At 30.2% G+C, this 15,425-nt stretch overlaps 2 protein-coding genes across 4 annotated transcripts in view; both read left to right on the top strand.

Moving 5' to 3' along the window:
* Positions 1–15,425, top strand: part of LOC111041891 (WNT1-inducible-signaling pathway protein 2) — a 162,331-nt gene that overhangs the window by 107,037 nt on the left and 39,869 nt on the right. The gene's annotated exons all lie outside the window — the stretch shown is intronic.
* Positions 3,678–6,526, top strand: LOC111041893 (deoxycytidylate deaminase-like). 2 transcript variants are annotated; one of them, XM_022326338.1, is made up of 5 exons: positions 3,678–3,883; positions 4,915–5,002; positions 5,077–5,279; positions 5,358–5,834; positions 5,909–6,526. In XM_022326338.1, the coding sequence occupies exons 1-5, from the start codon at positions 3,814–3,816 to the stop codon at positions 6,181–6,183; spliced, it is 1,113 nt and encodes a 370-aa protein (XP_022182030.1). In that variant the 5' UTR covers positions 3,678–3,813; the 3' UTR covers positions 6,184–6,526. The 2 variants fall into 2 exon arrangements, with proteins under 2 accessions (XP_022182030.1, XP_022182029.1); XM_022326337.1 differs by having other exon boundaries at positions 3,678–3,895; positions 5,909–6,525.

Genomic DNA, 15,425 nt, shown 5'->3' with positions numbered 1-15,425 from the left:
CCTACCAACATTTATTGTAGTATATTATATTTATATATAGGTACATAAGACTTTCGGTAAACGTTTTTTTTTTTTTTTGTAATTCGATCTAGAAAATGCGCGTGAGCTTATATAATATTGAAAACGCATACGAGTTCCTAAAGTTTTCTATGATTTTTTCATTTTTATAATTTTATCAATAAACGGAAATTAACGTCGACATTTCATTTCTTGGTCACAAATAGGTTCATAATAAAATACAAATAAATAATAAAACACTAAATAATTTTCAAGTCAACATTTTGATTGTTCTTCAATTGTTGGAGTGCTGCTGCACCCTAAGGTCAGTACTACTTGGCATTTGTAGTTAAAAATTGTTACCTGTAAAATACCAACAAATTTTCAAGTCAAAATGTTGAACTTAGAGTGCCAGTGTAACTTAATTGTCATCTATAGTGTTTTATCATACTCCATAACATAAACTAATATACAGATTCTTATTATGTCGAACGTAGATAATAAGTCAAATTGTTTAAAATCTCAAACTCAATTGGAATCCCTTTGAAATAATTACCATTACAATAAGACTCGATATCTTGAATTTTTTTAAACCTCGAACTTTTATCTATTTCCCTTGAGTTTTTACGTAACGAGAGCTTATTGTAATATCTTTCATCTGGCGTCTGCGATTCAGACAGTTTCTTCGGGTCTTAGATTTGACCACACTCTTATTTATACATTTTCTTATGATTAAAAATGTCACAAAATACTTAAGTGTTGGTCATAATAATAGGTGTGGAAGTATGTATACGTAATAATAGAACCTAGTTGAAACCAAAACGGATTTATAACCTGTAATATATTTAATTATTTTCAAAATCTGACGAAAGATTTAGGGAATATACTAGGTATTATAATATCACATTGCTATGACCTATTGATTCAATACCTACAGTATTATTGAATCTAACTATTCAGTTCATTGCTATTAGACAGAATGAATAATAATACTTTGAATAGTAAATATTCGCGTGTAATATTTTAGTCGTATAACTCGAATCACCTTGTACAGGTTTATTTACTACAAAATCTTCTCGACGTGTTTAAGCCCGTTCCCAACTCACTAAAACCTTGGCTCATTTGTCATTTGATTCACCCCCGGTTCCTAATAATTATCATCGCTATTATAACAATATAATTTCGTAACAATACACGGAGGAGGTATATACTGCGTCATGTTCGTAAATAATGACACAGCGTTCTGTTATAAAGGGAACTTCTCGAATAAACACAACTTTGAAAATAAATGGCTATTATTATTATTATTATTATTATTGCATTTTACATTTGCTCAACAACCGTTTTCCTAATTTAAAGGTATTAAAAAAAGTTACGTATTGCTCGAACAAATTAGATGTAATATCCAATTTTAAGACGTGTAAGCTGGTCTATATGAATTAATAGATAAATATATATATAAGTTGTATTATTGTTATTAATTAAGCCACAGCTACATAGGTCTTAGGGTGGTTATTTTTTGGAGGCTTTTACCTGTGGCTCAGAGTATGGTTGGTTCGGAACACATGTGTATGTGGTATGATTTATCACAATAAGAACACGAGTGGCACTGGCTGATGCTTGACTTCACCACGCCTGTTCACTTAAAATATTCCAATATTATGAGTACATTTTAATAAAATATATTAATTGATGTTCAGCCCTCATGTTTAATAAATATCGATAAGGGTTTCATTGCAATAATATATATTATAGCATTTACAAATTATTTCTAAGTTTATTTTATTATTCTTTTTGTTTGTGCTTCGTAAATCAATTTTTTTACGAATTTGCTTTATTCTCTTTTTATCGCGTTATTGTTTAATAATTAAAATGCAAGATGTTAGTCAAAACACTAACAACATACTACAAACCACCGGCTAACATAATTCGAATGATATGTCGCTCACAAAAGACCCGATACAATCAAACTGTTCGGTATTCATTCGAAACGTGTCCAATTTATTGTCACGAACCACAAGTCTTTTAACGGAAGATTTGAATAAGTTTTAAACAGTAGTTGTTGAGTTTAGGTACTGACAAATATTTTGCATTGTTTTGAGTAAATGCTGTTTAATCTTTTTTTTACGTCTTCAATATTTTTTTTTTTTTGTATTAAACTTAATGACTATTGAGCCAATTTTGTTTCATCTGCTGCTTATCACCTTACTTATTTAACTTACCATCGTCCAAACTGTTGAATAATTGTGTCCAACAAGTTTACTGGAGCGATGATTCCTACCCTCGGTACTATTATTAGTCCGAGCTTGGTCAGTAATAGTTGCAGTAAGGACATTCCATAATTGTAATGGGAATAAAAGTGGATTATTCCGTAAAGCTTTTTTTTTTGTTGGTTTTTTTCCGTGATTTATTTTTCTTTTGTTTCATCAGCTATGTTGTGCGGAGAGCTCTTTCGCCGCTAAAGTCTGTGTATATGTTACGGGCAATGTGTACATTACTCCGTCAATGTGGTCCTGTCCGGGCAATGTAAACCACATTTTTTTTTTCACCAACTAATATTATTTTTTTATTATTACTATAAATTATAATTATTAAATATGTATAGTCATATTTTTAAAAACTATCATTATTAATTTTATTCATGTACCATAATATTACGAATATTTTGATGGAATAACAAAAAAAATTAATAAGTATCATCATTTTATTTTTATAATAAATTATAATTTTACTGTTTTGATTTGAACAAGATTTAGAAGCATGGCACTTGAAATTACATAATCTGTCTGCTTTTCTACACTTGGTATTTAAATAGGCAGTACGATAAGTAACAAAAATAAGTAATGTACACATTGCCCGGCATTCCACATTACCCGTAACATATACATGAGTCATTATCTAAGGTCATTGCCTATGCCTCATGTACATTGTATTCCTACACAAACTGCACACGCCGGATGTAACTCTTAACATATTTAACGTTGAGCTATCGCTAAAAAAACACTAAATTCTCGCATGACCTACTTTAACTATTATTTATACTTGTGTTAATATTATATTAAAATGTTATGATGGAGTATTATAATAATTATTATATTGATATACATAATATATTAAATTCACAGTATATAATTATATAAAATATAAATATGCTTAGAATGTATAATTATGGAATATCAGGAGTCGATACGCACTGAAGTGTACGACACAATATCCGAACTATTTCACTAATGCTATATCTTTCACTTCACAAAGAACGAATTATTAAATAAAAAACAATTCGACAATTAATTAATGTAAAGAATGATAATTAATTTTCATTAGTATAATAATAATTATAATTAAGTTATAAGCTACTTTTATTTTATTACAATAAAAAAGTGAAACCAATATCCGTTGCTTCGGGAGCACGTATCGATATTAAATATACTTAGGTATGTGATATCACATTACAATACGATATTACACTGTCATGGAGGTAGATATCGTACCATTTTTATGTATACAAATATACTTATTCTCAATAAAAGATGGTAATAAGACTGAATAGTAGAGCAAAATATAAATACACGTATTTATTAGGTACTATTATGTAATAGTCTTGCTTCGTCGAAATTAAATTGTTTTTAATGACAATATTAACAATTATTGGTCGTTAAACCACAGACTAGCGTTGTGTTTATAAGCTAGTAATCGCAGTATCGCCACTGCAGTCGACCTGTGAGGTTTAGGTTTCACTTGCGATTTATGTTTATTACGTACAAGTTCTTCATAATATATACATTTTAATTAAATTAGTTGTGTAATTTTTTCACAATGAAACGGTGTTTAGAAGAGCATGAATCCACCATGAACGAACAAAATGAAGGTGCTTCGTGTTCAAAAAGTAAATCCTGTCGTAAGTCTTATTAAGAATATAAACTTTTGGTTTCATAAGCAAAAATGTAAACAATCAACATAAGATATAATATGCTCCCCTCAACGTATTATTGTATGCTATAAAATATTTTGAACATCGATGAAAGCGACTAAACTTCAACGTCACTTAGAAACTAAACATAATAGTGTAAATCATAGAAAAAATTACAGAAAATACCAATGGTGTTGAAGTATATTTAAAATCTGTGTGGTTATATACAAAACGTGTTGTTGCCATTTCTAGTTTTTTTTTTGGGAAGACTCTTATGTTTTTACTTGAATAATGCACAGAAACAAAATGAATATGTACCTAAGTACTTTAAAAATTTTAAAAAATCGAACATTTTCATTTTTTAATTCAAATCCATCTAATTTAAGATTACATTTTAAACAATTTAATAAAGTCTTTTGTAACAAAAGTCAGTATAGGACATTTTAACATGAAAAATTCGTACCGAAAATGATCTACTTCAGTGATATTTTTTTCCAAAATGAATTACGAGTACAACACAATTTCAAAAACAATAAAATAAATATTTTTAAATCAGTTATACAAATTGTTGGCATTATTTTTAGTGATACTAAAATCAGTAAAATCTCTATAGTTGATAACATGTTTATAATTTTAAGAAGACAATTTTGTCTGGTTTCATAAAATACTTTGTTTTAAATAATTATTATTATGAATAATACATTTAATCGTAGGTATATTGTAGATGTATGGCAATAACACGTTTTAGAAAAAAAAAAAGCAATGACATGTTTTAAATCATAAATTTGATTGTCCTATACCTATAGCATGAAATAAATACGTTTTGGCTTAATTCGGCAAATAGTACCTAAGTTTTTGACAAATCCATTAATTTTTTTTAATTTCGCACTTTTTTTTTTAATATGAAGATATTATTATGTATAACTTAATTTTGAAAATATGGCATTACCATGTTTTGTTTTGTAACCAAACCACTTCAAAAATGAATTAATAAAATAATTTTATAGTTACAAGCAATGCTGATGAATCTGAAACTCAAATGGACTTAATTAATAAAACTACAAATTCCGATGATGATAATGATATCTTAAATGAGTAAGATTATTGACTATACATTTATACATTGTAAATACAAATCTCCAATATTATAAATTGTATTATTTGTGAAGGAAGCGAAAAAATTATATAAGCTGGGATGATCTTTTTATGGCCATTTCATTTTTGTCAGCGAAACGAAGTAAGCATCGTAATACTAAAGTTGGTGCTTGTATTGTTGACTTGGACAAAAAAATCGTAGGCATAGGATATAACGGAATGCCTACTAGAAGTGACAATTGTAACTTTAAATATGATAAATTTATATGTTTTTATGGCAAGTAATAATGTTAAAAACTACCTTTTCCTGTCAAGCTGATAAAATAATATATTTGGTTCTCATTTTAATTTTCAGAATGTCACGCTGAAATGAATGCCATATTGAATAAAAACTCTATAAATTTACAAAACTGTACCATATATGTATCTGTTTATCCGTGTAGTGAATGCACGAAAATTATCATTCAATCCGGTATCAAGGAAGTAGTGCATTTCCCAAAATCAAACGCATGTACAGCAGCCGCTAAGAAGATGTTTGGTGCGTCGGGTTTAATAATCAGAGAACACAAACCCAATCAGAATATTATACTTGATTCAATAACAGACCAATCAGATGGGAGTGATTTAAGCTGGGAAAATTTTTTTATGGCTACAGCATTGTTGATGTCAAAACGTAGTAAAGATCCCGTATCACAAGTTGGAGCTTGTATTGTTGACTCGGACAACTTAATTGTAAGCACAGGATATAATGGAATGCCTACTGGATGTAACGATGATGACTTTCCATGGGGTAAAGACAGTGTGTCGGATTTAAAAAACAAATTTGTTTATGGTAATTAATTATGTCTAAAACTATACGTGTCATTCTGATCAAATAATACATTTGATTCTCATTTATATTTTCAGTATGCCACGCTGAAATGAATGCTATATTTTATAAAAGATCTATAAATGTAAAAGATTACACCATATATGTAACGCGTTTTCCATGCATTGAATGTGCAAAAATAATTATTCAATCGGGTATCAAAAACGTAGTTTATTTGTGGGATCCGAAATTAGGTAAAAAGAAAAATAAGTCCATCAGAAGTATCTTTTCTGCATCGGGAGTAGAAAACAGACCACACAACCAAAACCGTAAAAAGCTGGATATCATACTTGATTTTTCAACAACTGACTAATACTCCATACATTTCATATTATAAACAATTGTATTTAGTATAGGTATATTTGACTACATTAAAATATGATTTTTCAAATATGGAAGCGCAAGAAAATAAAATAATTTACTAGAAAAATTTAAATAATATATTTCAGAAAAAAATTTTAAATTAAAATGTAAACAGCCATTGTTGTTGAAGCAGATTGATCAATAATAATAAAAAACATATGATTAATTTGTTAATAACCAATAATTTTTAAAAGTGAAAATTACCTTGGGAAATTGTTAGTCACTTATTATTTTCTTGTTTATCATTATAAAATATACATACATATAATAAAACCAAAAAACGTGTGATTTAATTTTGTATATTTAATTTTATACATAGCTCTAATAAACCTCGTTTCATCGGCAGTACTATTGGTTTGGATGATTACACATAGGTATCTCATTGCTGTGAGTATCTAGTTGTACAAATGGTCTTAGTACATTGGTTAAAGATTACTAGGCTCCCCGGTTCATTCCTGATATTTTTGTGTACCTAGCTACATCAAAAAGAGTAATGTTACATGCCAAGTTTCAGAGTATATTGGGTCATGAACAAATTGATTTGATTTGAGCGTACCTCATTGATCGTTCGAAATTAATACAACCAATAATAATGAATGTTTTATGATGACATTTGGTAATTTGATGCCTATTAATAGATAATATTAAATAAGGTAATAGTGCACATAAAACAATAGTATATTGTGTAGGTATATCATTATAATATTATTTATACTCAATTTCGATATACATAACGCCAGTCGAAATCACTGGTCAGTGGTCAGGTCAGTCAGGAAATCGACTTCAAAAATGTTATAGATGAAGGACATCTAGATAAAAATGTTGTATTTAAAATTATAAAATAGCTAAAATACCGTTGTTGTTGACGATTTGAATTTTTCCAAACGCAATGACGAAAACGACAAATATCTGTTTTATCACCGTTTACAATGATAATATATATTATGACATATACAATATTAGCTTAGTTCTAATACCTAACGTAGTATACAAGAGAAGGTACAAGACTATATTAGAAATAAGAATAGATTTTTTAAATACTTCCCAATAATATATTATACATTAAATTTATAAGATATAAGTATATATAATCCTGATACAGGTACTCTCCTTTATATTTCTTTTAGTACCCTACCACAACACTAGAAATCATTAATTCCTATATAAATGTACTCGCCATAATCTACCTCCAGACTTCCATGGCTATGAACTCAACGATCTTTTGCACAAAATGTTACATCGGCTAACTTCAGCTTTGTCTCGATCACATTCCACCACCATATTTATTATAACTATTTATAGTTTTGAGTTTTAAATTTATATTTTCTATGTCCACAATACTATTGAAATCAATTTGTATCTGAGTTAATGCAAATCATGGCATCAATAAAATAAAATAAATAAATACAAACACTAAATGGTTTTTTAAAAATATGTCATCAACGCGATACATGTTGAATCATTACATATATTATGTGAAAGAGTTATGTATATTGAAAATTGTTATAAGATATAATGTGAGATTACATTGTATAGCATCCAGAACGTTATCAAAAAAAAAATGTACAATGTACATGTTTTGAGAATTGTAAAATGTATCTATCAATTATATAAGTTATCATTATATTACACTATGTTATTATTTTTGTTTGGTAGTTGGGTTGGTGGTGGTATAAAAAAAGCATTTCAAATGCGAATCTACAGAGTTTATTTGAATTTCGATTCATTTAAGATCCCACAAATTATGAACGGTCTAAAGTTTTTAAGTAGTTTAATAAAATAAATTCTGTGTGCAACCTTCAAAACAAAGACTACATAATCATTTTCTTGTATTTAGTTCTAGTCACTCCTCGACCCTCGTTGATTCCATAAATATGCAATTCCCGATAAAATTCATGATTATTGGCAAACAAAAAAATTAAAAACATAAATCAACTGTTCTGTGTACTTACATAAATTATTATTATGAATTTAAGAAATACTAAGGTCAAAAGTTACCTGCGCCGGTAGTATTAAAATGCAAATAAAACATGGACCCATAAATCTGAGAGTCATACGAAAGAGCTGTAGCTAGTGACTTCCTTTTCCTGTCAAATGTAATAATATTGAAATGTAAGAAACGCACGATCGATTCCATAAATTTCCAGACAAAATACATCTTTCAAAACTCAAGGTGATTTCATAACGAGTTTTTTTCCCACTTTATCGACGTCTTCTTTTTTAACAATAAATATTTCTATATTTCGTATCATAAAATAAAGGAGTATTGTTGAAAAACAAATTAACAAATAACAAAAGAAAATAAACTTATATATTAAACCAAATAGGTAATAAAACAATAAAAAAAAACCAATAACATATAAAATACAAATCGAATGAAGAATATTGCTCAAAGTTTGAATTGTATATAAAATTATCTAGAAGTTAGAACTATTATACAATAATAACATGGAATCCTAAGATTACAAAACTTTAAACATAATCATCATTTCCACTCAAAAGAATTCATTTGTTTGGTCACTGAATGAAAATGAATAGAAATGAGTACATTTATAAAAATTGTCACACATCAATTTTGACATAAATATTTAAATATAACACAGAATAAAAATATAAAATCTACCATATTTTATACTTGTATAAGTTAAAACTAAATGTTACCAAATAAAAATATGTTTGAAACACGAATATTATATTATTTTACGTATTTACATGATAACGAATATGAATGTATATCTATGTGTGCGGGTGTGTAGTCACTATACACTTTAGTGTAGATTTTAAACCTACTTGGTTTGTACATTGCCTAATGAAGTTAACAACTTAGGTTTAATGTATTGTTATGCATTAATAATTACACCATTGCTGACTGTCATTGCATAATAGAGATATTCAATAAATTTCTAAATATTCGACTGTGATTGTCCGTGTTATATCCATGTACTCCATAGGAAGAGTGATGGAGACTAAGTTTCGGGCAAATTAACGGAAACCGTAAAGTGGAGTCATGACTCGAATACATAAATTTTGCAAATAACGGTTAGATCGAGCATCGTCAATAAATAATAAGTACGTTGTAAGTTGTATCACATTTCACATACAAATATACACACAATGGACCTTTACCTTTACCTTTACCACGATAATATACGATAGTGACAATATGACAAAAATATGAAATACTTTATAGTCGCGTATATTATATACACATAACTATGTACTTTACTGAGGTTTAATTATGTCCGTGTTCATTGGACGTTTGGCGCTTTCGTACATAATATTATATTATTTAGGTAAGCTCAAGTGCCTGGGCACCTAATATAATATAAGTATATATTATTATGTAAAAGGCGCCTTCTGCAAAATCTGAAGATTCTCACACTAGTAGGTATATTTCCTCGTGTGATTGCATGTTGTTGTTTTTTATTGTATTAATAACGCTGAAAATAAATTATTATTGAAAACAGATTATCACGTTTACTAGTTTTATACAAATAATATTACAGATTCTAAATGTCATTTTATTTTTTTTTTTTGAAATGCCCATAATTTAATCTATTATTATAATTGTAACTGTATTGTGCAAAAAACAAGTTTAAAAAAAAAGTTTTAAAATGGTGTACTATCATTTATCGGTAAGATTCCACAATATAATGTTCATCAGACAAAACATTCAGTATTATTAAAATGCTACTCATATTTTTGTTCACACCTCTACATTTTACATATTTATTTGTTAATAACGCCCCGAGGAACACTAATTGTACCAACAACTATCTACAAAATGTTATAATATAAATAATATGTAACATATAAATGAATCTTTAAGTATGATTTAATAAACACAAAAACACACCAAATAAAAATTGAACATAATTGAGAATGGGAGTAAATTATAAATTATAGTTCTAACAGTTGAAATAGTTTAAGTATAATACCAAAAAACTACCAATATGAAAATCATAATATTTTATCAGTTTACAGGAAGACAACATTCTTCCCGAACGTATAACAATAAGATGCATAAATAGATACATTTTGGTGATGGCAAACTATAATATATGTAGAAAATAGATTTATTTTGGGTATAAAAAAAAATAGGTACATTGAAATTTATTTTATAGAGTACGTCCGGACAATCTTCATTATAGTCGAGCAATTTACGAATAATATATTAACTATGGACTATACGAAATTATTAAATAATCGATGTTTATCTAGAATTCTAGACCATTGGCCATAAAAAGTGCAAATGCCAGAACAGTTTAATTATTTGTATGTGCCATAAATCTTAAAAAATCGTCTTATAGTATTTTAAATTCTATTAAATATGTTTATAATTATTTAAGTGATGCACAGTGCTTTAAATTCAAAAAAAGCTGGCTAAAACTGGCTAATTCCAAAATTTTTCTTGCTTATTCCGCCAATACTATAGAACCAAAAAAGTTACATAAAAATGTATTCTTTGAAATATTTAATATTGAATTTGTAATACAAAACATTTTGTGACCCGTTATTAGTTTGTTGACATAACTTTTCAAATTTGGAATTATTATCTACAATTGTAATACAAATGGTAGTTCATATTAAGGATCGTAAATACCTTCCATTAACCATTATAGAGAAGCGTACTTACTTAATCGTGTCAATAAGATTATGTAACAATTAGTTAAATTTAATACTCTCCTTCCATTTACAAACCAAATCAAAATATACATTCTACGAGAATTTCTATTGATACTTCGTTAATTCGAACTTTTCGAAGTCGCGCATTTTAATTTAAAATTTTCGGTTACTAATTTTGAACAATATACTTTCAAATCGCCAATTTTTAAATTCATATTAATTAATTATTACTATACTTAATTTGAACAGTTGTGTAGTATTACATTTTTTAATAAATATGTGTTTATTTAAGAAAACAATACTTAATATTATTGTGCCTATCGTAAATATATAAAATTAATCATTAAAAAAAAAAAATTAACAAAGTTCAATAATATAATAATATGACATCACTTAAAATGTCTTAAATGAATTAATGAAAATCAATAAAAAAAATAGAATATATTTTAGTTTCAGCTAGCTTCTATCGATTTCGGAACACTGTGTCGACACGGTTTATCAATAGAACCATAATAATTACTCATACGCGGTGTTCGGCATGCATGTTCTTCGATATACCAAATAGTAAAAACAAAATAAATCAAGACGTGAGCAATAGTCCTATAACTCCTATATCTACTCTCGGGACTTAAACGGATTACTCGGTTTTACAACAAATCAAATTTATGTTCCAACAAACATTTTCAATAAGAACATTTTTTCATATTTTTTTAATACATCTATTGTTATAATATACCATACACTGAATACGAAAACCATACTGCATAGACCATCCTTTTTTCCTCACTCTGCATAAATAAACGTATGTGTTTTTTTCCACTGATATATACATATGTGTATACTGTTTACTGTACTCTTATAATATTATAATCTCAGGATGACGATGGCGACAATGGCGGTTCTCTCTTAGTCACTGACGTCTGTCGTCGTCCTTAAAATATAACAATAATAATAGTAATAATAATAAGATGTAATGTAATCGTCGACACGTCTCAGTTGAGGCGGCCAGAAATAGTTTGTTGTGTTTGTCGTGACAAAACAAACAATATTACGACGACACATATTTCTATTTGCATACAGGGTGTACAGAAAAAACTAAAAAGTTTAATTATAACCATAACTTTTGTTCTAATAGATATTTAAAAAATAAATTGAACTATTATTTCCTATTGAAAATGATAATAGTTAAATTAAAAAATAAATAAATAACGTTTGCATATTTTATCGATTAGAACGAAAGTTATTGCGCACTCGGGTGATTATAATATATTTCAGTTATTTCTGTTACACCCTGTTTATATTATGACATCTACGGCATTTGGGCTTATACACACGGGTAACATGACGTATTGTCGAGGAATCTACAAAAGAGTTCCCTGCTCTAATGGCGAAACAAAATCATCTCAGAACTGCACCAGGTGCAGGGAGAGGAGTAGTAATATATATGTGTGTACAATAAATAAGCTCGTGATCGACAGCAGCCAGTAGCAGATGTTTCGCGTACATTCGGGCAATTAGCGCTCACTCCACCGTATACTACAACTGCTTATACCTAATACCTACCTATAATATTGTATTATTATCATCGTACTCTTCACGTATTATACTCTTCACGAGCAGCATGCGCTTGCCGTTCGATTTTGGAGCTTAGCTGGTATTCGATAATGTGCAGATGATCAATCGCGCATGGCCTTCTTATACGTCGAAGAAATAAATCCGTAGCTGTCCGTTAAACCATTATTAATGGTTAATATATTACACGTAGGTACCAGACTTTGCGCATTCGGTGCATGAAAATCAATTAGGTCCAACCTAAGAACAAACTACTCATAATTAGGGGAACAGTATTCGAAATCAAAATTTTACGTTGGATTTATGGTCCAAAGAGAAATTAAAATAACAACACCACATATATTATATATTTAAGGATAATAATAAAGCGTATAGAACCGAAAGAAATGTTCCATAATCCAGATGTAATAGAATCACTCAAAGGCTGTAGATAATATAAGCCGACTGACTAGACGTACAGTGATGCGGAAGAACAGCCAAAATGATGAATCACGATTTGAAGACCTCCAGATATAAAAAAAGATGACCGAGACGCCTTTTTAGACAGCGATGGTGTGTGACCGAGTAAGAGATGAACCTCAGACTTTCGGGAATAAGAAATGGAGAGCAACTACCTATAGCTATATGTATTGCATGCATTGTAAGGGAGGGCATAGTGGAAACGACGACGGTGTTTAGCCCCTGGATTAAACAAAAAGCAAAATTGTTGGTACATAATGGACGACCAGTTTTCTTGTCGGCTGATAACTGCACTCAACGTTATAGTACATGAAAGTAGCTCAACTTTCTTCTTATATCGTTGAACATTATGAACAATCAAGGGCGCACCCAAGGGGGTGGCTAACGGGCTTTAGCCCCCCCCTCCAAATGGCTAGCCCCAAAACATATTTTATTAGGTTTATTGACAATTGACATTTGACTTTAAATTATTATAAAAAAAAATATCAACTATCGAAATTTAAACATTAGATATAACATAATATTATATTTAGACCTGTCATTCCGGGCCCCGGGAGAGACCTCTGTTGTTTATTATTATCGTCGCGACGTCGTTAGTTGAAACTGTGTACTGTGTAGGATACCGGAAACGTCTAGATCATACATTTTTATCGATACAATTTAGTTTATCTCAAACCACAGGTATCTTTACGACAAATTCCACTTTCATTTTATCACTTATTCAGTAGATTAACTAGTATTGTCGTTCAACTGTTCAAGTCGACATCGTTGGTTTTTCGCGAGCTCATTTATTTATTTATTCGTTTTTAATTGTTTATTAACAAGCTTTAAGATTTCTGCACACATTTCAAAATAAATACTACCTATTAGTATAACAATTTTTTGAATTTAGCACCCCCCAAAAAAAAATTCTGGGTGCGCCCCTGTGAACAATTATGCTATAATATATTATACGGTTCTTTGGCAAGTTCAGTTCATACAATGCAATCTTTTATAATACGCCGGCATAGTGATAGCAGGGGGATACAAAATTCTTGTACCCACTCTGCCATACCCGAATTATTTTTTTTAGTCTCAATTGAATTCAGTCGAATCAGATGCATATCCATATGCATATAGACATAGAAGCCATGACTGAACAACGTGTAATTCGATGTTCAATCATTTTCTACATTATAAATTGTATACAACTCGTCAGGTTAATACATAGCTCAGGTATGTACTATATAAGCTCGACATTTTAAATTAAATCCGAACACTCTGGTGTATATTTAGATTCCTGGACCCCGACCGGGTCGGGGAGCTATATTAGATTACATTATATTACTGTGACGTGGGAGATTTTCGGTCGATAAACGGTCGTGTGCAGAACCAGCTTCCGTGTGGGTAAGCGTAGGTTGGAAATTTGACACGGGTGGAATTTTTTCGATTCCTCGGTCGTTTCGGAGGGAATGATAAAGCGAAGCAGCTCAGCCGATTCCAAACCTTGCGCGACATTTCAGTATTATATCCCTGCTGTTAGAGCGTGATATCATATTGTCATACGTGTTTGACTTTAAGCCGATACAGTAACGCACAGCGATCGAAATCGTCTTCCGAGTGCGTCTACACGCGGCGATACTGGATCGGGACACGAAGTCGTCTACTCGATTGATATCACATCACAATAATGAGATAATATTATACGTCGTCCGCCGTGAGCACTATGTAACAATAATTATAGTGCGTAACATATTATTATTGTTATTATTGTCATAACAGTGCACAGATTATATCCGCCCGCAGAACTGTATAATAATATGTCGTGGCCGTTTAACGGACGACAGTAATAATAATAAAACCGCTACACTGCGCGCGCCTCGCGACCGATTAATATCGCGTCGCCCACATTTTACGACGTCGTACGCGAGGGAGGGTATATATGATATTATGTATATATGTGTGTGTGTGTGTGTGTGTGTGTGTGTGTGTGTGTGTGTGTGTGTGTGTGTGTGTGTATATATAATATATATAATAGTATATAAAGTATATAATATATATATATACGTGTATAAGTATATACGGGTAGACGCCGTCGTCGTTAAAACAACGACGATTATTTTATACACACTGCACGTCACGATATATACAATATTATCGTAATACTATAATATTATAATAAGGGTGCACGCGACAATATCGGATTATGCCGGGGCGTACATCCGACCGGGGTGGGCGGGGGTGTGTTCGATCGCGCCGTATACACGATGCGCTGCAGGTAATACACCGGAGTTGATATATCATTATTATTGCGTATGATTACGGTCGCGCACGACTTGGGTAGCGACGGCGCGTTTTAGTGTCGTACATAATAATATTAATATACATAATGTAACGCAACGCACTTACCCGCGTTACGTCGTAATTCCGTGTACATATATATATATAATATATATATATCGTACGCGGAGTGGAGTGGATATTAGCAGTTATGTCGGAGAAATCGTCTAAGCGGGATGGGTCCCTACTGCAGTAATACCCACCACCCACGTCGCG

The sequence above is a fragment of the Myzus persicae genome, unplaced genomic scaffold (genome assembly GCF_001856785.1).
Source record: "Myzus persicae strain clone G006 unplaced genomic scaffold, MPER_G0061.0, whole genome shotgun sequence".
Lineage (NCBI taxonomy): Eukaryota > Metazoa > Arthropoda > Insecta > Hemiptera > Aphididae > Myzus > Myzus persicae.
Note: the sequence above shows the minus strand (reverse complement) of the source record. Positions and strands in the feature narration are given on the sequence as shown.

What these genes read in the sequence shown, in the direction of transcription:
- LOC111041893 (XM_022326337.1), top strand. Translation starts at nt 3,814, where the DNA reads ATGAAACGGTGTTTAGAAGAGCATGAATCCACCATGAACGAACAAAAT. An exon ending in GATAATGATATCTTAAATGA is followed by an intron (nt 5,003 to 5,076) that starts GTAAGATTATTG and finishes TTATTTGTGAAG; the next exon opens with GAAGCGAAAAAATTATATAA. An exon ending in AAAAAACAAATTTGTTTATG is followed by an intron (nt 5,835 to 5,908) that starts GTAATTAATTAT and finishes TTATATTTTCAG; the next exon opens with TATGCCACGCTGAAATGAAT.